The following is a 23,473-nucleotide window of genomic DNA, read 5'->3' on the forward strand; positions in this document are numbered from 1 at the left end:
TGTTCATAGAAATTAATGTGACTACTCTGCATCGCCCGATTCTAGTGTTGACCAATGTTTATTTTTCAGCAGACGATACGAGAAAAATTTGGTCGCTCGACCATCGGATAAATGGTGACGCGAAAACTAGTTCCGCAGCTTGTGCTTTTGTAAGCAGCATGTGTTTTATTTGCGAGAATTTAAGCGAGTATGTTCGCAAATATTTTTATTGTAGCGGATTTTTTTTAATATAGAGGGTAATATGTCACAATAATCTCAGCTTGCGAAAATGTTATCTTGGTTACCGGTATTTTAACAGCTATCTCGCGTCAATATAAAAGTGTCGCGAAAATACAACATATACAGCATTCGAAAAAGCGATCGCAACATCTCGGAATTTTGCCTACAAAGCTTGTCGGGAAAATGGAAAACATGCGCTTGTTAAAAATAAACTCTTTGCATCATCCAAAGAAAAAAAGAGAGCATGCGTGGGTGGGGTGTATCAATGGGGATACCTTAAGAGGGGCGGTTATATCATTGGATTGCAAAAGCTCAAAGACTCCTTGTGATATCACCCGGCATTGAAAGTATCGGAATTTTCAGCTTAGACCTTCGACCTTTTGACCTCAAAATCAATAGATATCTTTCATACGCCAAAGGGAGTTTTGGTATAAAATATCACTGAAACAGCAGCTCGAAGGTTTCTCGAGACATAGTGCAGAAACGAAAATGTTAAAACAGACAGTATTTTTGAAGTTATGACCTTGGCCTTTGACCTTAAAATCAACAAGGGTTTTTATAAGGCCATATGAAGTTGTTTCGTATTATTTCATTGCAAATGCTCAAAGGTTTCTCGAGATATCGTGTGGAAGTGAAAGTGATACATCCAGACAGAAATACGGACGACAGAAGAACCAAATTATTAATATCCCTCATTTTTAGTGAAAGCGGGGTACAAAAAAATAAACGCCTGTCAGAGGCGATAAAAAAAGTGATAACTACATAAAAATCTTACATCAAAATTTGTTTATTTAGGGACATATACAACATAAAAGATCCCCTTCCCTCCCTAAGGACTTTGGGAAATATTTTCAAAAGAATCAAGTTTATATAAAACTGGAAAATAAGTTATCTGGAACTCATCAATCATGGGAGGGAAGGGTTGAAAAATCAAACACTTTATAACTTAGCAAGAGTACCATGCAAAATATGTAACATGAAATAGAAACTATTAACTAATGTATAAATATGTAAATTCAAAATTTATATTTTCAAAAACAAAACAAGTACTTAAAAGTTAAAAATACATGCAATAAATTAAAGTCTGTGAACACTGAGAGGTCTTTTGATTGGTCAGGAACGGAGTCATTAAATCAACCTGCAATGCAAAGAAAAAAAATAGATTATGGAGCAATAAAGAAATGTAAAGTTGTTCAATCATTTTTCAAAGAAAAACGATTTAAATGGTTGATTCACTTTTTTATGAAAAACAGAAAAATCTATACAATGTAAATTTACTGTAAATTTATGCACTATTGTTCAACAGAAAAAAAAAGGTTTCGGGAATTTGTAAGTGTAAAAATGTATATTAACTTGTTTCTGTGGGTTCAGAATATTGCACTTAAGGTGTATAGCTATAATTAAATCATTGAATTGACTGAAAAACAGCAAATAAAATACAAATTATATAAACAATACAAATTGGAATTCTACAATATAATTTATAGGGCAAAAAATTATAGCACACAAAATTTGAAAATTATTGACTAGAACTTGAAAAATTAAAAATATAGTGACAATAGTGGTAAATGAATGAAAATATCGTGGTACAATTGACGTATAGTAGTTTTTTTTAATCTAATCTAAAAAGATGACCCACTATCATGGAAATAATTATTATGTTGATAAACTCTCGTGATTTTCTTGTGATAAAGTGTCATATTTAAAAATAACTTGATGATAATGTTTTAAATATTTACCTCAAAATTATTCTTTGTGAAACACGCATCAAACAGAAAGAGAGAGAGAGAGAGAGTCTGAAATATCTTACGTTTTCCAGGCTTTATTCATGAATTTGATATTTTACGTGCCAGGAAGTTTTCAAAAGCCTGGAAACTGGAAAACATCAGCTATTTCGGACTAAGACTACGGAGGGGGGGGGGCAATGCAAGGGTAGGGTACATAAAACATGGGGCCCTTTTTCACGGTATATTTGAAAATTGTTACAAAGTTGGTGTAACAAGGACATACTATGTATTGCAAGACAGAAAACGTTATCTGCTTTTTTTATATCCAATAATATTTGCTTTTGTTCGTTTTTAGGTGGGCCAATTATTTTTATCAGACGGACAAATTATATATTCCTCTCGCCAAAATGGGTTCATATCACAGTAATAAAGCACATTTAATTGCGCTTGACGTAACATAGTTTTCTTAAGAATAAAAACTATATATTATATTATAAGCTAATGATCTAATAAATTATTTGTTAGGAAGGTTTTTTTAATATTTGTAACGCAAGGTGCCCGTTGATAAGACTATTTGTAAAGTCCACTTACTTCTAACGTATATTCATCTTATACTTACCAAAAAAGAAAGCAAATCTACACGTCTCGGCAATACAGTTATAACACACTCTAACATAGTCTGATACTGACGAAGACGATGTCCTTTTATCACGTAAAATTCCACGTAGTACACGATATAAATGCGTCGACCTTTTTCTGACGTCACCAGCTGGAAGCCTTTCGTCAAACAGTGCCCGTTGGCCATAAACTGGTTGTGGAGAAGGGGCACTCACTTTAACTGGTGGTCCGTTCCAGCTCTGTTTATAGTTAGCCGAACGACTAAAGGCACATCGCGTGGACGGGGTTGGTCCCGCGTAATTTTTTGAGACACATTTTTCAATACATTGTCTAAAAGTGGAAGTTCGCTCTGATTCATCCTCATGTCCTTAAAAAAATAATTATAATAAAATGTTATAAATAATAAATTTATATATAAAAAATAATAATAATTAAAAAAAAGACTTTACACCCTATCTAGGCAATAATTATTTATTTTATTTGATATGGCAATTTATTTGATGCTTAAATTATGAATTTTTAGTCTAAAGATATATTCTCAATGCAAAGATAAATAAAATTTTTGGCATACCTACTTCATGTGCACTACCTGCATGTAACAAGGCAATACACATGCAAACGGAAAAGCCTCGGAAAATCATACCTTCTTCCATTACCCCGGGATTTGTAACAATAACTCCGTGTTAACTATCCTCCTTTTAAAAGGGAGGGTAGATACCTTTCACTCGAGCCAATGGGGTTCCGTTAGAGTGTATATATGCGTTCGATAGATCTTGTTATCTCAATCAGGTGACAATCTAATATGCATTGCAAAAACTTATGATTTTACGGGGTCTAAATGAACGTGCTAGATCAAAAAATTCAAGGCAACAATGTTAGTATTCCAGATTATCTGGGTAGATTATTCATTTCCGCCTAAATTAATTACTAATGTGCTCTATTAAAAGATTTGTCCCATTTTCATGAATGAATATTAATTCAATTTTTTTTTTTTTCAAAAATTTGATTTAAGGAAGGTCCATACTTTTACGGATCCGGTTTCAATTTTATACATTTATTACTAGTAAATAATTCTGCTTAGCAATTGCCTGTTGAAGTGATCGATTTGCTAAGAATTCCACAAGTATGTGATTGTTCGTCAAAGTGTTGTTGTGTACAAGGCATCTAATATATACACACACAAAGACAAAATTCTTAATCGCCTGTAGAAACTAAAATTTTTAACATTTTTCATACAAATTGACTTGAAATCTATATTATTTTTAAGATTGTACCATCTTTTTTATTTTTATTACAAGTTTTGCAAAGAATTATTGTAAAAGCTGATTTACCTAAATTGGGAGTATACATGTTCAATTTTTTGTGTAAAATCTATCTGGTCAACCATGATAAAATATGTGTTTTTGTTGACCTTGGGTATAATTTTAAATAATTTTAAAGAAAAAAAGGCATGTAAACAGTTTATATTTTAAGAACTGTGCAAAATTAAGGTTTATGTGATTTTTTTTTTAAAAAGAAGAATGTGGACAGAATCAACATCAATTTGATATTGATGTGTTTTGGTAAATACAGATGTAACTAAATAAAATGTTAACCCATATTTTTCTCTACATTAAAATTAAGCCGTTGGATTTTGAGGAGTGTGTACTCTGAGGGAAGTTGTAGGAAAATAAGCATGCAAAGACATCTCTTTTTTGGCTTTTTAGTTAGTTTATGAGTTGATGAAGACATTCAAAGAAAAAATATTAGTTTGACAGAATTTTTTTGAAAGCCCAGACCTACCTTAATGATTTTTTTTTAGATTTCTTGCGGAATAACTTTGAAATACAGGTATATGTAATTAAGAATAGTTTGTTAAAACTGCAAAATAAATTGGATGAAATATATGAATATAACTAACAGTATTCAAGATCGAAAGTCCATAAAACAATACAAAATAGGAGTAGAGCAAACACAGATCTCCAAACCATCAGAGGTGGGATCGGGTACCATGGAGAAGTGAGCATCCCCTACCGACCGGTCACACCCGCCGTGTGCTCCTTGTCATGGTCGGTAAATAACGGAAAAATCCGTTGTCAGTTCAGTGTATAGATAAAAAAAATTCATTCATAGTCTTCATGATAGAAAAAGGAAAATTTATATTACATTGAAATATATTTTGCATGAAAGTATGGCTTCTTCACTGGGAAGGAGGGGCTGTCTTCACATTTCCTTATAAGAGAAAATGTCAGGGTTCCTAGTTTAAAAGGTCGTGTTCCAGATAAACTGGTTATCAATGACGATTTGTTATTGAACGAAATCTAGTTTTCTCTTATCCTTGAATATATATGGAGGCCTATCTATGTAGGATGTAGTTTTAATCAGGTTTTAGAATTTATATATTTTTTTAAAATCGCCCTGCATGCTTATAACAAATATAGGGGATACCTGCACTTTTAGCTACGGTGCACATGTACTCACTGCAAGTTATGACCATTTTTTGGACAAGATTGTTCCTCTATTTCTGTATTTGGAACATCCAGTCAGTACATTAAGTTAACAAAATTTGATTTTCATCCAAGATTTGTGAAGGTCGTGAACTTGGTAAGATTTAAGTCATTCTGCATATAGTCTGACATGAAAATTCCAAATGCGAACACGTGAACAGCGTTAGTGTACAACTGGGTTTATGGGTCGTAGCCCTTTTGTAACTTCACATTTCTGTTGACAACAGCGTAATCTATCTAGATTTATCAGGAAATGGTCAATATTGACAATCTTTGTATTGTGTATTCTATCTAGTTTTTCCGCACTTTCAAACGTTCCAATTCCATATTGATTAATATTTTATACATATTTATACGTAAATTATTTTTTTTTAATACGAGCAAAAAAAACTAGAGAAAGTAATCGTAAAGACTTTTATAATATTCAAAGAAAAGTTTTGATTACAAAACTAGTATATATTTTTGTTCATGTGACCCCTCCCGAACATAAAGTTTGAAAGTGGATTTGATGCATGCACATGACAATTTAGTATTAGGGAAAGGGGGTTACGAGAACAGCATAATTATGTCCCCTATATTTTTTTCGTTATGTGTCTATATTTATAATTTTAAGTATAATTTATGATTATGTCTTTCTATTTTCTATGCATTATATTCTGCAAAAACTTCTGACATCAAAGTTGTAGCTCATATTACGCGTATTCTATAAGAAATTGTATTGAATCGAACTTGTTGCTAATAAAATTGCAATTTGTCTTCTAAAAAGTACATTGATTTTTAGACAAACATGTAGAAATCTTGACCTGATTTTCATGAAAAAGATATATACGCAAATTCAGTTAAGGAAATACCTTTTGATAAATCACGATTCAGATTCATGCCAAGGTTTACATATGATCACCTGATTTCAAAACACATGTGTTACTGTATCTGCTTTTTTAAGTGCATGAAGACCAAGGCTTTGACATTCAAATTGTCTTCAACTTATTGATAAACAGGCGCAGATCCATGATTTTTTTCCCGGGGGGGGGGGCCTCAGTAAAAAAAATTCAAGCCAGAAATTGGTCGACAAGCAAAAAAAAAAAAAAAAAACCCATTAACTCGCCCAAACGTGGAAAACCGATTTGTTGGACTGCGGGGGGGGGGGGGGGGGATTTATTGCTGTCTAATGCTTCATACCTATAGAAGACTTTTCCTACCAACTCGACACAGATCCGCGTTTTCGAGGGTGTGTGTTTTTTCAGGGGGTGGGGGTGGGGGTGGTCTAATGTACCTTTTTACTTGGTTTAGTATAAGAATTTAATAACTCTGTAAATTCCGGGGGTGGGCGTCCGGAGCTCCCCAACTCCCCTCTAGATCCGCGCATGATAAATTACTTCTAGACATCCTAGGATTACTTTCAGTCGTGATAAAGAGTTGATATATACTTAGACGTTTTGTAATTGAAAAAAAATCAAATTTGACACATATAATACGTAAGTAATTTAGAGAGAGAGAGAGAGAGAGAGACCCTTAAAATTATTCCTTTTATCGACATACATTTGTATTTTAACAAATCTAATATTCTCAATTATGATTTATTTTATTTCATTTATTCTTCATTGAATGCATACAAGGAGTCAAAGAAACACTCACAGACACACCTACAGTATCCGTTTTATTAAAACCCCTCTGCATCCTTTGTGTTCTTTTGTATAACTGTCCATCCGTCTCTATTTTTAAAACCCCTCTGCATCCTTTGTGTTCTTTTGTATAACTGTCCATCCGTCTCTACATCTCCTAATGCCCCTCTCTTATCTGGACCTCCACAAACCACTGAAAGCCTTTTATATAATGAAACTTTTTTTAAATTCTGTTACATACATATAGTTGTATAAATGCATCTTTTATTTTCCGTCAGTGTTGATGGGATACATTTGGGGGTCGGGGTGGGTGGTTACACTCCTACACCCAACTTACGAGGGGTCGGTCTGCGTTTTCTTCTAAAAGAGGATGGGGGAAGGTCACATTTTGAAGTTTCTTTACGATGTAAATTTTAATAACTCCAAAACTTCCAACTCCTACCTACCCGCCCCTCTCATCTCACTTGAAGGAAGGTGGGAATTTTTTTTAAAAATATGTTATTTTAAATCACACATAGTGGAAATTATTGTGAAGTTTTTCTACATGTACGTTGTAATTTTAAAATGAGAGTTTGAAGTTCAAAAGGTGTCTTAATCAAGGATGCAGATAAACCAAACCAACTTTTTTTTTCCTTCCAAAAAGCATGAAAATACATACATATATAACTATTAACAACAAAATCTAAGTTTTAACAAATATATTAAATAGTTTTTTTAATCGTGACCACAACGACTAAATCTATGTCTTTACAAAATTTTTCGGTTCCCTTCCGTTATTTAAAGGGTGTATAGCTTTATGGGGAAAACAAGGGCTTGTCGTGAAATATTTTCCTGCAGCTTTTCTTGATATACATGTATCTTTATAGTAGAGGTGACCATATTAAGAGAAGTTCTATATTTTGTGACAAGCCCCTGTGATCAAAAAAGTAAATGTATATTTCAATCTATTTTTGTCCCCTAAGTGCAAAGTAGTGCGCTGGAGCACGCAACACATTTGAATCGGGTTCAATCTTCAGATTATTCCAACTTCTGTGGCGGCGAGGGATAACAAAAAATCGAAAATCATTTTATTTTACGTAAAATTTTGTTTATCCTCCATCAAAGGTAAAAGAAATCGTTAAAAAAATTATGATAATATCTCATTTTGTTTCGTTGAAAATATCAAATAACTACTAAAAAGGTGTTATCTTGCGGATTATGGCTGTGGTAGTACAGCCAAATTGAAAATGAAAGGCCTTTGTTCTGTTGTTTTTGTATTTTAAATATATATTAAATATTTAAGAGTTAAAGAATTTTTTCAGACAAATGTTATAATAGAGAATTTATGCTTAGTTGGGGAATTTTTGTTGTATACAATATTTTACCTGTTACTTTTGACACAATTGTCTGCAGTAGCAAAAATTGAAAGCAACCCAAATAAAATTTATCTATCAAACGGTCATATATATGGCAAGAAATTACTCCTGACTTTCAACTATGTTCATTTGTAACCAGTTACAAGGGTTACAAAAGCCTGTTTACAAATAGCATTTTCTCTGTTATTCTCAGTTATTTATTGGTCACAATGGTTACAGTGGTTACAGCAGTTTACTGTGGTTTGAAATGGGTTATAATGGTTACAACAGTTACAAATAAGCTTTTGTGTTGTAATTAGTCCTGACAATATTTAGTGGGGAACAGGGTTAAAAATGAACATAAAAAGTTGAAAAAGTAAAAATGTCATATGTACAGTATATATACTCTCATAGACACGTACATTTCGTTTTTGAAAGTGCAGCCAGAGAGAAACATTTTTTTATACCTTGTAAAAGTTACAAACAGCAACGTGTTCAAAGCCAACTTCCTTTCACTTTCAACATACAATAAGACCATATCACTGATGTTGTGACCTTTCAATGCACATTTTCAATAGTAAAGGTAATGTTGGTCCATGTTGTAGCAGTCAGTGGGCACACTTGCCCATGTTGTAGCAGTCAGTGGGCACACTGGCCCATGTTGTAGCAGTCAATGGGCACAATCTTGTATGATGCTCAAGAAAAATGAAAACAGTGTGATTCAGGAACCATAAAGAATTCAAGACCCAAATTTATCTAATCAAGTAGCAGGGATTTATCAGCCCTTTTTGGAAAACGCCATTTTTGGAAATTGGGAAAAAGTTATCGGCTTTTTGATGAAATTGGGAAAAATAAACATGTTGCTTAAACAATGTATTCACTATTCAGGTTCAATTTATTTAACATATCAGCTGAAATTTGGGCTACCAAACAGTCAATTAAATATGACCCAACTTCATCATTCAAGATCAATTATGAATAAAAGACTACTAAAAGTAAACTTGAATTCAATGATCGAGTATTAATTTTATACAACTTTAAGGGTAGTATATTTGTGTATGAGATTCCAATTTAGGTCATGGGAGATATAAACCTCAAGCTAAATATTATAGTGACTATATTAACTAAACATTTTCTAAAATGTGCATTGAAAATGTATTTTGCTATCTGAAATAATGCCTTCAGTTCTTACCATTCACTTTTAGATCAATTGAGCAAGTAAAAATGAGTTAATAAACATACAGAATTACACAATATTACTACTTCAGAAAAAAACTGAGGAAATTCGGATTAAAAGTTGGCGATGCTTTTAAACATGTGTTACGACTGTAGCTTTGCTAAATCAGTTAAATTGAGGAAAATTACAGATAATCTGACAAATTTACTTTGTGTTTTTCCAAGATAATTTAATAAAAAGCCATTTTCCTGTAATTGGGGAAAAAAGACTGCCAAATTGGGAAAAATTGCTTTCATTTTCAATTGGGAATGGGGCCTAATTTCGGCCCCTGAGAAGGTACTGATAAATCCCTGAGTAGGTCTATTCAGGGACCTATATACTAACGGGATAGGCAACTCCTTCAGTGTCCTATTTATTTACCCAAAACATCACAAATTACACTACAAGTTTTTCAAACTACATTTATTCCAAGTAAAAAACATGTTTTCTTCTGATTAATATCATATATTCCTTTTATGATTTTTAATATTTTTTTAAGCATGAATTATTATACAATTTAAATAATATGTGTGACGGTGCGACCGTTAGGGCGAGTGCAGATATTTATTTTGTTATAATTTAGATCGGGCTTGTCAAACTGCACGTGACATTTGGTGCATAGACTCTGACGTCACATGACGTCGTAGGTAAGTTACATTTCCAAAAAGAAGCCTGAACAATGCTGAAAGTAAATGAAGAACGTTTCGTTTACTATTTATCTTCAATATTTATCCATTAAATCAGGGCATGTTTACTTTTAGTTGAACTTTTGCTGCTATTCTCGAGAGAACGTAGCTTTAACAAGTGATGCATTTATTTCCAAATTACTGCACAAAAAATTTATCGAATGAATGTGCAGTAAAACAATTTTCTAATTCGCACAGGCGTTGCTTTAAGATTTTTTTCGCAGTGACGAGCGTCGCTTCGCTCCGCTCGCTATAAAGAAAACAAAGGCTGAAACTAGCAATTTCTAGGAAATACGGCCGATCAGGGACACATGCTGATTTTTAATAAAACAAAATTACTACCAAGATAGTGAGTTTAATCAGTGCTAAAAACAAATCTTGAATGATTTTTTGATAGATAATTAAAGGTTTTAATCAGATGATTTGATAGCTTTAGTGATATAATGAATTAAAGTTGGCTTACGAAATCCTGCGACTTGCTCGATATCGCTAGACTTGCCTATCCCATTAGTATTTAGGTCTCTTATCTATTGGCATATGATGTAGATCAGTGGGCACAATCTTGTAAGATACTCATAAAAAAATGAAAAGGGTATGATTCAAGGACCATACAGAAATCAAGGCCTTGGATGATGTACAGTATGATGCAATATATTGCATCATACTGTATATAACTATATATAAGAAAAGTTTTCTTAACATGTCACAAAATTATTGAATTGTTCATGAAAAATGCATAGATTGCTACCTTGCTAACACATTATGAATGCTAGCATTTAAAGAAGTTTGTAGGACTGGAAAATATCTTTTTAATCAAATAATTCTAGCTACCTTTTGACAAGAAATAAGAGTAATCAGAGCAATACAATAAACTAATGAGGACAAAAATAAAGAAACAGTATAAATGGCATACCATGATGTATATAATAATTCTATATACATGTACCATTAGGATATGAACACTATAATAAAACAGGCAATGATTAGGGGGTAAATCAACTCCTTGGCATATTCTACTTCTAGTAAATAGAAATGGTCATACTCATAGACTATTTATCTCCTTTCTTCTTTGTTCTGCACATTCTGCTGATATGTTTTGAAATTTTAAATCAAATTCTTTAAATTACTATTTTGGAAATGTGTCATTTTTAAGAGTCATTCAAGTAAGGAAAGTAATTTCTGTAATGTATCGAATAGTCTTTTCACATTTGCTAAATAAAGGAGTATATATGATAAGAGCCAATTTTGGCCCCCTAAAAATCAAAATTTTAGAATGACATTCAGATATTTTAATTGAGATTTATTTGAAAGAAGAGATTATATTAGAAATATTTCTAATATATTTTTCACATTTATATGCACTCTCTAGCTGTAAATGACACGAGAAATAATGCTATTTTTGCTATTTAACAAAAAAGCCAAAAATATGCCTTTTTCTTGATGTTTTTTCTTATGGGAAACATAGAGTGCAGTTTAGAACATACATAATTTTTCTGTCACTAATCAGAATTGGATAGATACATCTTTGGTAAAAATATAAGTCTTGTTCTAGACTGCGCTCTATATTTTCTGGAAGAAAAACTGCTTGAAAATAAGCAGTTTTATACAAAATATGCTAAAATGGCGGGAAAACGTGATTTTTATGATGTCATATTTCTAAAATAACGGCATTTTGATTTATATGAAAATGACCAATAAAGGTTGCATATATAGTTGTACAAATTAAAGCTATATATAAAGTAAAATTAAGATATTCATTTTAAGGGGCCAATTGAGACACTTACCATATATCACTCTTTGTTTTATTATCTATGAAAAATGTTTTATAGCAATATGCATAGTAAAGTTTGCTGAATATTTTTATATTTTTAATGACAGATGGACGGCGAGGACACTAAGTCAGCCCTGCTACACCTGACTCAGGCCAGTGATGATGTGGAGATGCAGAGCACTACAAAGGAGGAGGGAGGAGTCGATGATACCGGGGGAAAATATTCCATTGATTGGAAAAGACGGGTCAAATCAGAGTTCCTCAGGATCAAACATCTGAAGAAATATAAAAAGACAGACGAACTAAAGGTATTACTATAAGGAAGATAAATAAATTCTTATTTATCACTGTTTACAATCACATATTTGTGTATTTATAAAAAAAAATTTTTAGCTGAGAAATATTTCACTTTATCAGCATTTAAAAGCAACTGAGCAGATACTGTTATCCTTTTAAGGAACTTTATCTTATTGATTTTATTTATTTGAATTTTTTAATTTTTAGGCAGCATTTGCAGCTAATAGAGCAACCATAAATGAACAGCTTACAGATCTGAAAGAATTCATGGAATCACAACCCTCTTACACTCTGCCTCCACCAGAAACTCTAAGTCACATTCCCATCACTAAAAAGGTGGATCAGATTAAACATTTAGTTAATGAAATCTGTATATAAAAAAGAGAATTTTCTGTAAAAAGAAAGTAAAGTATTAAAATGAATATTAATAAAATTTGTTAAAAATGGCATCATATTCAAATGTACATATTCTTGATTCATACATGTATCTCCAACATTTTCTTTGGCATGATTGATAGTGCAGTGAATGGTATACAATGTACTGGGGTATCTACTGCAAACTCTTAAATTGATTACATTTCCAGTTAATACATTAGTTTCATCATATTGTAGTGTGATGTGAAGAGTAACCTGCTACCAGTCCAGACAACATTGCTCCGAGTCATGAACAGCCTCCAGTCCATCCCTACCATGTACTGCTGGGCAGGGCTGCAGCAAAACTTCATGGTATCTTGAATCTTATTACTTCCACTTATATGAATTTCAAACTCTTAAAATTATATTTTTATCCCCTCCCAACGAAGTTGGATGGGATAATAAATAGTTACGTAATCATTTGTTTTGTTTGTGGGTGAGTTAGTGCTGTATGAAATGGAACTGATGTAATTTACATCGGATTGATATGCTCTTGTCAGGGGATGCTCTGCCTTGTGGTGCCCTTCTTACTGTTTTATTTTCTCATACTAAATTGCAAAATTTGCAATAGATAAATCAAACCTTGAAAACTATAAGGCATAACCAAGCAAAAGCCCTTGGATGTTGTGTAGAACTGTTTTTATTTTGATTTTCAGGTTGAAGATGAAACTGTTTTACACAATATCCCTTACATGGGAGATGATGTCTTGGACAAGGATGTGACCTTCATTGAGGAACTCCTGAAGAACTATGATGGCAAAGTCCACGGGGAGAAACACTGCAATGTGATGGATAATGATACTTTTGTAGAACTTGTCAATTCTCTGTGGCTCAACTACCCTGATCCCGACGGGGATGAAGGTAAATAAATATCTCATCCACACATCAGTAGCAATAGGCTTGATTGATTGTATGATGTTTTACTTCCTGTTCAAAGATTTTTCACTCATATAGAGACATCATCATACACTGGTGAAGTGAATGCATTTTAAAATCTTTTTTTTTTTTAAAGAATAGAAATTAGAAATATAACAAAGTTTGCAAAGGTAAGAAGTGATATACACCTTTTTTTAAGTTATCACATTTTTTGATTTCCTTTAGAGGAGAGTATGGAGCATTGTAATCAGGATGTCCAGAAGTCAGAGTTTCCCAGTGATTCTATTTTTGAGGCCATATCTGCAGAATTCCCAGAGAAGGGAAGTGCAGAACACCTTAAGGAAAAGTATATACACATAATATACAATTATTTATAATAACAGTTGTTAATGACTAAAATTTATATGAAAATACATGTAAATGATTTATTTAATTGAAAATTAAGAAAATATTAAAATAATTTGTTTGAAACACATATTTCATATATGTAAAAGTCAAATTTACTGATGTCTTAGCTTGATTGATTTATTTTTTTTTTTGTTATTTGAAAGTCAATATTCCTTTTTATCAGGTACAAAGATTTGATAGAAGTAAAGGACAGTAATCTCCCCCCTGAATGTACCCCAAACATAGATGGAGTAAACGCCCAGTCTGTGCCGCGGGACCAAACCATGCACTCCTTTCACACCCTCTTCTGTAGACGCTGCTTTAAATATGATTGCTTCTTACATCGTAAGTATCATACTACATTGTAGTATCCTTGTAAATGCATGTACCTGGCAACAAGGTTGTTTCTTACAATGGATATTGTAATTAAGTTACAAGCACAGTGAAAGAGGAATGTTGAAGTAAATGATGTATTAAATGCATTAGGTAGTACAATTTGTTCTTGTAATCAATAGTTATGGTACATGTAATGTCCTATTTTCATGATTTTTTGTGATTTTCAGCATATCATCCAACACCAAGTATGCTGACAAGAAAAATGCCTGAGACCAAACAAGAGACAGAGCCTTGTGGCCCAAACTGCTATCTACATGTGGTAATTGTAAAGCACTTTATGATAATTAATGGGGTGGAAAAGAGAGGAAGATAATCATAGATGTTGTTTGAAAACAATTTGTGCACAGACTTTATTACCTGATGAAAATTAGTTTATATAATATTCTGACAATGATTACAGGGAAAGCGTGATTTTTTAAAGTGATTAAACAATACATGTATAAAGTTTAAGAGTTATCAATTATATGTAGAAGTACAGGAAGTGATCATTTATATTAATGTTCATTATCAAAATGTCCAGTTAAAATTAAATATAGCAGTAGGGATCATACCTGTAATTTTCAAGTGTTCATTACAATTGCATGCAGTCTTTGAAAATGTTTTGGATTTTTAGCTCACCTCGACGAAGTCGAGATGAGCTTATACTATACCCACGGCATCGGTGTCAGCGTTAGCGTCGGCGTCCCTGTTAAAGTGTTTGGAGCAGGTCCATTCCCAAGTAACTATAAGCCCTACTTGGACCAAACTTGCATGGATGTTGCATCTAGGGATGGACACTACCAGACTTGCTTCGGATGCTGGATCTGACTTACAATTTCCAGATGAGTGACCAGGTTGAAGTTTTTAGAGCAGGTCCATTCCCAAGTAACTATAAGCCCTACTTTGACCAAACTTGCATGGATGACGCATGTAGGGATGGACACTACCAGACTTGCTTCGGATGCTGGATCTGACCTACATTTTCCAGATGAGTGACCAGGTTAAAGTTTTTGGAGCAGGTCCATTTCTAAGTAACTATAAACCCTATATGGACCAAACTTGCATGGATAATGCATCTAGGGATGGACACTACTACACTTGCTTCGGATGCGGGATCTGACCCACATTTTCCAAACAAGTGACGAGGTTAAAGTTTTTGGAACAGGTCAATACCCAGTGAACTTTAAGACCTATTTCAACAGAACTTGCTTGAATATTGTTGTTAGAATAAATACTAACTGTTAAGAAAATGTGATGTGAGACTTGCATTACCTAAACTGATATCATTTGTCGAGGTGAGCTTCGTAATCTTTGATTACCTATGTTTTTCTTTTGCCCTTAGGTTGGACTACCTGATGAAAAAGGAGAAAATAGTGACCTGAAAAAGGAAGAGAAAATTGATACTAGTATGTATCTCTCATAATTTAATATTTGTCAGATTTATTAGAAAAATATTTTCACATTTGATTGAAAGCACTCTGGGAAATGGATATACATGTATGTACCACTTCACAATATGGCATTTGATAGTTCCATTGTACAAATATCTTCCAAAAACTATCTATTGGTGAAAATGCATACATTGTAGCTGGAGAGAAAAAACAAACAAAACAAAAAATTCCTACAGTGACAACATTGGTTTTGTGATTAGCATGCACTGTCATTTAGACACTAAAGGCAAAAGAAGAATTTGCCTATTGATAAAATGAAGACGTGTGTAAATGAAAATTACTGTATGGTCAGGTTTTTATGGGTTTTTCTGATAACTCAAAAGAACACATAGTTTTTCACAAAAATACACATGGAATTTAAAATGGAATAAAACCTAAAACTTTTGGAAAGTATATAGGTATAATTTTTTTAAGATTAAACAACTTTTTTTCAAATTTTACATCTTTTCATTGTTGTAAGTAGTTGCAGCTCTTGCTTGTCTTATTTCAGGTAAAAAATGTAAAACTAGATTGCAAAATAAACGCAAAAGTAAGTACAGATCAAAAATATAGGTTATAATTTTTTTCATTTCATCCATATTTTTTTTTTCAAGGAAAAAAATAATCATTGTAGATGAATCATGCATTAGCTCAAAATTCATCATGCATGAAGTGAAAAACAATTTTGCTTTAATATATGTTTTAGTTTCATTTGCTTCCATTTAATCAATATTATTTTTTTTTTCTTAATTTAAAATATACATTTACATATACCTCAACTGAATTGATTTGGTGTGAGCTTATATGCATGAATTTTCATGTCTATCTTGACTCTTAAACAGCCACGAAATAATTTTACAAACCTCGGATATTCTAGGATTATTATACATTCTAATTTTTTTTTTTACTATTTGGGAAAGTAGAAATGCCATGTATTGGAAGCATATTATTTTCTTTGCATGGTTTAGTCATGAATATTTTGCCTTAATAAGAGAAAAATGCATCATGCCAAGTTCTTCAAAATGTGCATAATATGCATAATATATACATAGAGAATATTATGATTTCTGTTGTGTTTGGTGCAAAATATTAAAAAATATCCAAATATAATTTAATATCACATTATTACGAGGAATAGTTTGGCAGAATTTTTTTTATTAAACCTAATTTACCTTATTATCTACCACAATTCTAATTTACTCAAAAGGTGGATGTGCTTTAAAATGATAGGCAGGGAAAAAACCCTTGTTTCAAAATTAAAATAATTGTGTGCATATTTTGCTGTCAGATTTGGACCCTCTGCAAATTGCATACTTCTGATGAAAGCATGATGGACATATATAGAACTGGTTAGAAAATTCCTATTATGTTAATTTAGTTTATTTACACATCACTCATACAAAGTTTCATCTATACTATTGTATAATCTATTTTTGTTTACAATTTTAAAAGAAGGTTACTGTTATTGGAGGGATGGGATGAAAGATGGATCTGACAGATGATTAGAACATCTTTGAAAACTCTCCTGACTACTTTTTTTTCAAACTGGTACATGTACACACAATTGTCTTTAAAAAAAATCTATATTGATTTTATATTGTACAACAAAGAGAATTGCAAATTTAAAATGAGAATAATATTTTTCTTCAAAATGGTGAAGAACCTCTGGTACATGACATTTTTTTGTACATTTGTAGACTATATGGCAACATTTGCGAGAAGTTAAGACATGATCCTTTCTTCTTGCACAGTCATATATATTAAATTATTATACCTCTGTGAATTTGTTCTATATAAAAATATTACGTATAAACATGCTGTCTTTTCCAAACAGCACCTATCGTGAAATAGTTTTTGTGCTATCTGCCCATGGTGAAATAGTCATCAAACTATTCACCGCCAACATTCTGTTTCCCTCGCTTTTCATCTCGGAAAACTTCTGATTTTATACGGATTGTGACATATATATATAATGACATAACAAAAGTAAAGTCAGCATTGGTATAATAATTCTAACTATTTTAAAACAGTATAATTGCATTTTAAAAGTAGCCCCTATAATGTTCGTAAAGTCAGCATCGGTATAATAAACACCTATTTACTGGCTATGAGGACAATAGCAAGTTTATCATCCCCCTCGACAGCAAACTATTTCAGTTGGCTGCGCCTCGGGAAATAGTTTGCTGTCTTGGGGGACGATAAACTTGCTGTTGTCCTCATAGCCAGTAAATAGGTGTATGCTATATTTATGTATGTTTGATAATGTGGTACATGTATTGTAATTTTCAGAACAATTGCTACGAGCCAAATCTTTCTAAAAAATCTTAAAATTAATCACAATTTGTTTTATAGTTTATACATGTACTTATGTATTTTAAAAATAACTGCATAAAACATGAATTTGCATTGCATATTCAGTTTCAATATTATATTTAAATATCTAATGTTTGCACTTTATGAAAAAAAAGGTAAAAAATTTTATATGTCATTTTGGTAAAAATAAATAAAAATTCAACTTTAATATTTTTAGGGTAAAGGAAGAAGTTAATGTACTGCTTAGAGGAACTTATGAAAATTATGAATAGTACAATACAAACTGTACATTTATTATTTGGAAGTCTTTTACCCAAAAATATGAGATGAATATTGGTCAGTGTCAATTTGACAATCGATCAGTTTCTTATGTATTTATGTTGTTAAAACTATTTCTGAAATCATGAATTGTTAAGTGGATTTATTGTAAAGAAACAACATTATTTCAGGATCCAGTGTGGACATTAAGCAGGAGAAACAGAAGACAGATGACTGGCTACCGGCTGAGGAATCTTTGTTCAGAGTCATCCAAGACATGCACAGAACAAACTACTGCGCTATCGCTAAACTGATTCGCACCAAATCCTGTGTACAGGTGTGTTTGGATGAATCTACAATCAGAAGATCTCATTACTTTTAATATTCAATTACAGTCTAATTTTGTTATCACTAACTCAATGGGACAGGGATTTTACTTTTAAGATATCCAAGTATTCGAGATATTTTTGTTTAAAAAAACCCAAAGAAAAGGTGGTTTGGACTGCCAAATCACATTTCTATTTCCTGGTATTTGAGATATTGATGTTTGAATTTTCAGCATTTCAATTTTGTTCAAAATGGAATAAGCAACTATGTATATATTAAGTACATATTTTGATTATAAATATGTAACTGTATTCTTTGAGAAATTAAATTGATATTTTTTTCTCCTTTATAATTTTGTACCAAATTGTTGATATTGCAGGTTTATAACTTTGCCCTGAAGGAAGCTGCCCACATTCCAGACATCACAGAAGACAAAACATTAACTCCGCCCAGAAAGAAGGCCAAGAAAAAGCACAAGTAAGGAACAACATCCAATTACCCTATACACAGTATTTGATAATGAGAATCCATTCTGTCAGCAGAAGTGAAGTAATAAAGATAATCTGATCCTTAGACAATTTTGGTATATGGTATTTATCAAACTGATTGACTTGTTTCTCGTAGATTGTGGTCCATGCACTGCCGGAAGATTCAGCTGAAGAAGGATAATAACAGCAGTAAGATGGTTCATAACTACCAGCCCTGTGACCACCCTGGACTCCGATGTGACGAGAACTGTCCCTGTATCATGTCACAGAACTTCTGCGAGAAATTCTGTCAGTGCAGTAGTGATTGTACGTGTTATAATTTGTCATACCTTTACAAAAGTAATTCTCATATAATTGCCATTGTCTTACTACTTGTAATTGTGGAAGTTATCAGGAAAAAAAATTGCAATGAGCATTACTAAAATCTTTTAATGTTAAATTAATTTGTAACTCCTGAAAAAAATAGTTCTTGGTCTCATTCCAGTCTCTGTTACGTGTACAAATGTACATGTATATCATAAAAACTTAGCATTATATGACTTGTCATAATGTGTATCTGGTGATGATTTTGGATATGGGCCTGACTGATAGTGATTATAAAACATTCACCTGAAGATGCACAATGAATACATTTTATCTTTTAATATGTGTAGTCAAAATTTGTTTAGCATTCTTTCTTTTAGAAGACTGTATACAAATTTTTGAGTCAAAAATAATACAGTAAAACTTGTTTAGTACAAACACGGATATTGCAAATTCACGGATATATAGCGAAGTAGTATCGGATCCCCAGCCATTTAAATTTTCGGAATTCCTTATACAGATATAACAAATTATGTGATTTTGTTATATCCGAGTTTTACTGTATATATGTTTTATAGCTAAGAATGACTTAATGCACTTCCCTCTGCTGTTTGTAGGTGAGAACCGATTCCCAGGCTGTAGGTGTAAGGCTCAGTGTAACACAAAACAATGTCCCTGCTTCCTGGCAGTCCGTGAATGTGACCCTGATCTCTGTCAGATGTGTGGGGCAGGTAGGTCAAAGGTCATATTGGGCTTAAACATAAATCAAATCTTTTGAGAATGTTTTAATTTTATTTTTGTATTTTCATTTAAATATTTTTGTCTTTTTTTTCTATACAGATCAATTTAATACTGATAAAATTTCCTGCAAGAATGTTAGTGTTCAGAGAGGATTAAAGAAGGTAGGAAAACTTTAAAGCAATATAAAGACATTGCTTTTTTTCGTGTAGAAGTACAGTGCAAGTACTTAAATTTAATTGTTTTATTTCACAGCACCTCCTTCTAGCTCCATCAGACATTGCAGGCTGGGGAATCTTTCTTAAAGTTCCAGCAGAGAAGAATGAGTTTATATCAGAGTATTGTGGAGAGGCAAGTCTTTTTTTTTTGTATGTTACTTCTGATGGGTATATTGCTTTGCTGCTGTCTGTCAGTCAGTCGGTCTGTGTGCCGTCCTCCATCAGATTCCGTTTATTTTCTTCGCAGAGGTTGCACATATTGAAATGAAATTGATATACAGATTTATTATAAGAATATCTAGGTTAATTCATCTTACTTTGTTATTTGTTTAATGGTGTATTTTTTAAATATACATGTATAAAACCATGTTTTCATAGATGGAGTATTTTCTTTCTATGTTCTGTAGATAATATCACAGGATGAGGCCGACAGAAGAGGAAAAGTATATGACAAATACATGTGTAGCTTTTTATTCAATCTCAACAATGGTAAGAGAATATAAATTTGCATAACTGATAGAAATCATGATTAAAATCATAACACAAATTACATATCTCTCAGACAACATCCTTTTCTATCCAATGATTTCTCAGACAACATCCTTTTCTATCCAATGATTTGCTTACTTGTAGAATTGATTATTTTCATTTTTTAATAGATTTTGTTGTGGATGCCACAAGAAAGGGTAACAAAATCCGCTTTGCCAATCATTCTGTGAACCCCAACTGTTATGCCAAAGTAATGATGGTGAATGGGGACCACAGGATCGGGATATTTGCCAAGCGTCCAATACAAGCAGGAGAAGAACTCTTCTTTGATTATCGGTAAGTACAGTCCATTCTTCATAAACAAAGAGTATTAGAGATTAAATCTGGTGCATGATGAATAATTTTTTTTCTTTAAAACTTTTTCCTTTTTTTATGTATTCAAAAGTATTTTTTATTATAAATTCCTCCCATTGATATGTTTTCAAACATATTTAAAAACATTTAAAGCTCTGTTTTGAAGAAGGTCATTGTCATTGAATTTTAAGAATTGCATAAATTCATATAATTGAACTGATGCTATTTTTTAATAAAAATTTTCAAACTGCAACTCAGCAATGCAACTGTATTCAGGCCCCTCTAATGTAAGAGTTCAATAGAAAAGAAAGCTTAAAGTTTACAAGAGATCAAAATTTTGAATACTTTTTTACAGCTATGGTCCAACTGAACAACTGAGATTTGTGGGAATTGAACGTGACACAGAAATGCTGTGATAAATGAACGAGAAACATTGTAAAGTTAAAAGAAATCATGGTGGTGCTCAATAAGAACAAATTTCCTATGTTTTATTAACAATGTGCAATATTCTGACTTCACTAAAACTTCTTGAAATGAAAAGTTAAGAATGGAAGAAGACAAAAGGGCAATTTTGTGTATTAGTAGGGATCATGACAACTTGGAAATGTAAACAGTTTTGCCCATTTATATTGATTTTATAAACACTGTAAATATTAAAAATAAAAATTTTCTTAAGACTTAAATATTTGTTTATATTTTATCATTACACAAACAGTTACAATTAATGCAATGAAATATGTACAGGAATGCAAATATATTGAAATTCTTAGCTATAATGATGTTGAAAGTTCAGGATATGTGTATAAACTAGCTTCTCCATTTGAAACCATCCGCAAGCAGTAAATTGATTCTGTAGACTGTCTATCGCTGAGTACAGAATTAGTCCTTCACTTAAAAAAAAAATTGCAAATATCCATTTTGAAAAGAATTCAAGAGGGTTGTTGGAATCCCATGTGCCTCATCTGCTCTGGTGTGAGAACTTCAGCTGCGTGCTCGGCCTGCCATGCAGCCACCTTCTCCTTCCCTAACTCAGCATGTAGCTTAGCCAGCTTCTGTTCTGACTTGTTTACTTCTAAGTTCATCCTGTTTAAAAACAAAACAATTTCTCATTTTATGGTTTACATATATTAATATTAATGTACAAAAGAAAATATGCAATCCCTAAGATGACAGAAAATTCTAGACACAGAGAAATTTATTTGCTGTCAAATCATTAATTTCATCAAAATTATCCTCCTGGAGAATTATTTTAAATACATGTACCAAAATATAATAGGCGTGAAATATTTATCACAATATATGAGAAAGAAATTCTTCATTCAGATGTGTTATTTGTAAGATATTTAGATTCTTGAAAAAAAAAAATTAGTCAGGTGTATTACTTCATGTAAATGCAGAAATACAGTACTTGTACCACAGTGCACGTACGAGAAGTTCAGTAATGGGGCTTAATAAACCTTATATCCAGGTCTGGTAAAAAAAAAAAAAAGAAAAATGAAGAAATTGCAAATGGCTTAAAAATTACGAATGGCCTGACTATGCTGAAGGATTTAAATTAGAGGGCCAACCAAACAAAAGGTCAAAACTGCAATCCAATTAAAATTAGATCTTGGATCCTCTCGCACACTCGCTACACTAACATCTGACAACATCCCATAGAGGGTCACGTCAGAGGTCAAATTCGGAACAACTCTAGACTTATTCACTTCAACAAATATACAATGATTTTGCAGGTGATGATTTGATTGGTTGATAGAATTTGACCTCTGATGTGAACCTCTATGGGACACTGTTTGATGTTAGTCAAAATTGTAATGGCCAGTGAATTACCACCTGCGCCAAAAAAAAAATCCATATTTTTGCCTCAAAGGCTGTCAGCTGTTGGCAGAAATGTTAAGCAAGGCATAATATAACTTTAAATTGTCAAAATTGTGCAAGATAATGGCCAGTGAATTACCACCTGCGCCAAAAAAAAAATCCATATTTTTGCCTCAAAGACTGTCAGCTGTTGGTCTTTCAGGGGAAATGTTAAGCAAGGCACTGTATCAAGTTATATGTATTTAGAATCAAATTAATGGAACACTAACCTTTTACTCTCTGACATGGCTCGTGCAAAAAAGTCCATGGTCCTTTTGTCATCAATCTCCTCGGTAGCATCCATTTTTCCTTCTTTCTGGAACAAATCAAATAGTGAAATAGTAAAGTGTGATGATGCCCACAAGTCCCTACATTGTACATGTTATGCATGTATCTATGATGCCATTAACTTGTTCAAAAGACGTGTGATAACAGACGTGTCCTGCACTTGAATACGTTTTTTCCCATTAAAGACAACTATTACCACTTACTTTTTGTTTATTATAATGTTCTGTGACAAAATCTTCTAAACTCTTTTCTGGATTGTCGCTTTCTTTCATTTCGTGTTCTTTTGGTTCGTCCGCCATTTGTAAACAATGTTATAGTTAAGTAAAGCTAGTTGATTGAATATTTTCGAACTTTTCAATTACCAAATTTTACGGTGTTTTAA

The 23,473-nt window shown here is 32.4% G+C and overlaps 3 protein-coding genes across 4 annotated transcripts; 1 reads left to right on the forward strand and 2 right to left on the reverse strand.

Moving 5' to 3' along the window:
- Positions 1-990: 990 nt before the first annotated feature.
- LOC134275747 (uncharacterized) lies at positions 991-3,328 on the reverse strand. Its single transcript, XM_062758022.1, has 3 exons — positions 3,136-3,328; positions 2,566-2,931; positions 991-1,357 (listed from the first exon to the last, which is right to left on the reverse strand). The coding sequence occupies exons 1-3, from the start codon at positions 3,215-3,217 to the stop codon at positions 1,353-1,355; spliced, it is 453 nt and encodes a 150-aa protein (XP_062614006.1). The 5' UTR covers positions 3,218-3,328; the 3' UTR covers positions 991-1,352.
- Positions 3,329-7,667: 4,339 nt separating this feature from the next.
- On the forward strand, positions 7,668-21,629 carry LOC134275757 (histone-lysine N-methyltransferase EZH2-like). Of its 2 annotated transcripts, XM_062758044.1 has the most exons (19): positions 7,668-7,776; positions 11,787-11,987; positions 12,184-12,312; positions 12,589-12,702; positions 13,047-13,251; positions 13,492-13,612; positions 13,838-13,998; positions 14,217-14,308; positions 15,371-15,434; positions 15,970-16,008; positions 18,221-18,366; positions 18,736-18,833; positions 18,981-19,150; positions 19,765-19,878; positions 19,988-20,049; positions 20,141-20,236; positions 20,511-20,592; positions 20,763-20,928; positions 21,302-21,629. In XM_062758044.1, exons 2-19 carry the CDS (start codon positions 11,787-11,789, stop codon positions 21,360-21,362), a joined length of 2,121 nt encoding a protein of 706 aa, XP_062614028.1. In that variant the 5' UTR covers positions 7,668-7,776; the 3' UTR covers positions 21,363-21,629. The 2 variants fall into 2 exon arrangements, with proteins under 2 accessions (XP_062614028.1, XP_062614030.1); XM_062758046.1 differs by lacking the exon at positions 15,970-16,008.
- Positions 21,617-23,402, reverse strand: LOC134275759 (uncharacterized). Its single transcript, XM_062758049.1, has 3 exons — positions 23,295-23,402; positions 23,034-23,119; positions 21,617-22,029 (listed from the first exon to the last, which is right to left on the reverse strand). Exons 1-3 carry the CDS (start codon positions 23,388-23,390, stop codon positions 21,876-21,878), a joined length of 336 nt encoding a protein of 111 aa, XP_062614033.1. The 5' UTR covers positions 23,391-23,402; the 3' UTR covers positions 21,617-21,875.
- Between the last annotated feature and the right edge of the window lie 71 nt (positions 23,403-23,473).

This window comes from Saccostrea cucullata, unplaced genomic scaffold (genome assembly GCF_032062105.1).
Source record: "Saccostrea cucullata isolate Sc308-1 unplaced genomic scaffold, CSIRO_AGI_Scuc_v1 ctg543, whole genome shotgun sequence".
NCBI classification, from domain to species: Eukaryota; Metazoa; Mollusca; class Bivalvia; order Ostreida; family Ostreidae; genus Saccostrea; species Saccostrea cuccullata.

Coding starts and splice junctions, on each gene's coding strand:
- LOC134275747 (XM_062758022.1), bottom strand. CDS start 3,217: ATGGAAGAAGGTATGATTTTCCGAGGCTTTTCCGTTTGCATGTGTATT. Junction 2,932..3,135: donor AGGTAGTGCACATGAAGTAG/GTATGCCAAAAA, acceptor TATTTTTTTAAG/GACATGAGGATGAATCAGAG.
- LOC134275757 (XM_062758044.1), top strand. CDS start 11,787: ATGGACGGCGAGGACACTAAGTCAGCCCTGCTACACCTGACTCAGGCC. Junction 14,309..15,370: donor CAAACTGCTATCTACATGTG/GTAATTGTAAAG, acceptor TTTTGCCCTTAG/GTTGGACTACCTGATGAAAA. Junction 20,050..20,140: donor TTCAGAGAGGATTAAAGAAG/GTAGGAAAACTT, acceptor TTTATTTCACAG/CACCTCCTTCTAGCTCCATC.
- LOC134275759 (XM_062758049.1), bottom strand. CDS start 23,390: ATGGCGGACGAACCAAAAGAACACGAAATGAAAGAAAGCGACAATCCA. Junction 23,120..23,294: donor AACATTATAATAAACAAAAA/GTAAGTGGTAAT, acceptor GATTTGTTCCAG/AAAGAAGGAAAAATGGATGC. Junction 22,030..23,033: donor GCCATGTCAGAGAGTAAAAG/GTTAGTGTTCCA, acceptor GTTTTTAAACAG/GATGAACTTAGAAGTAAACA.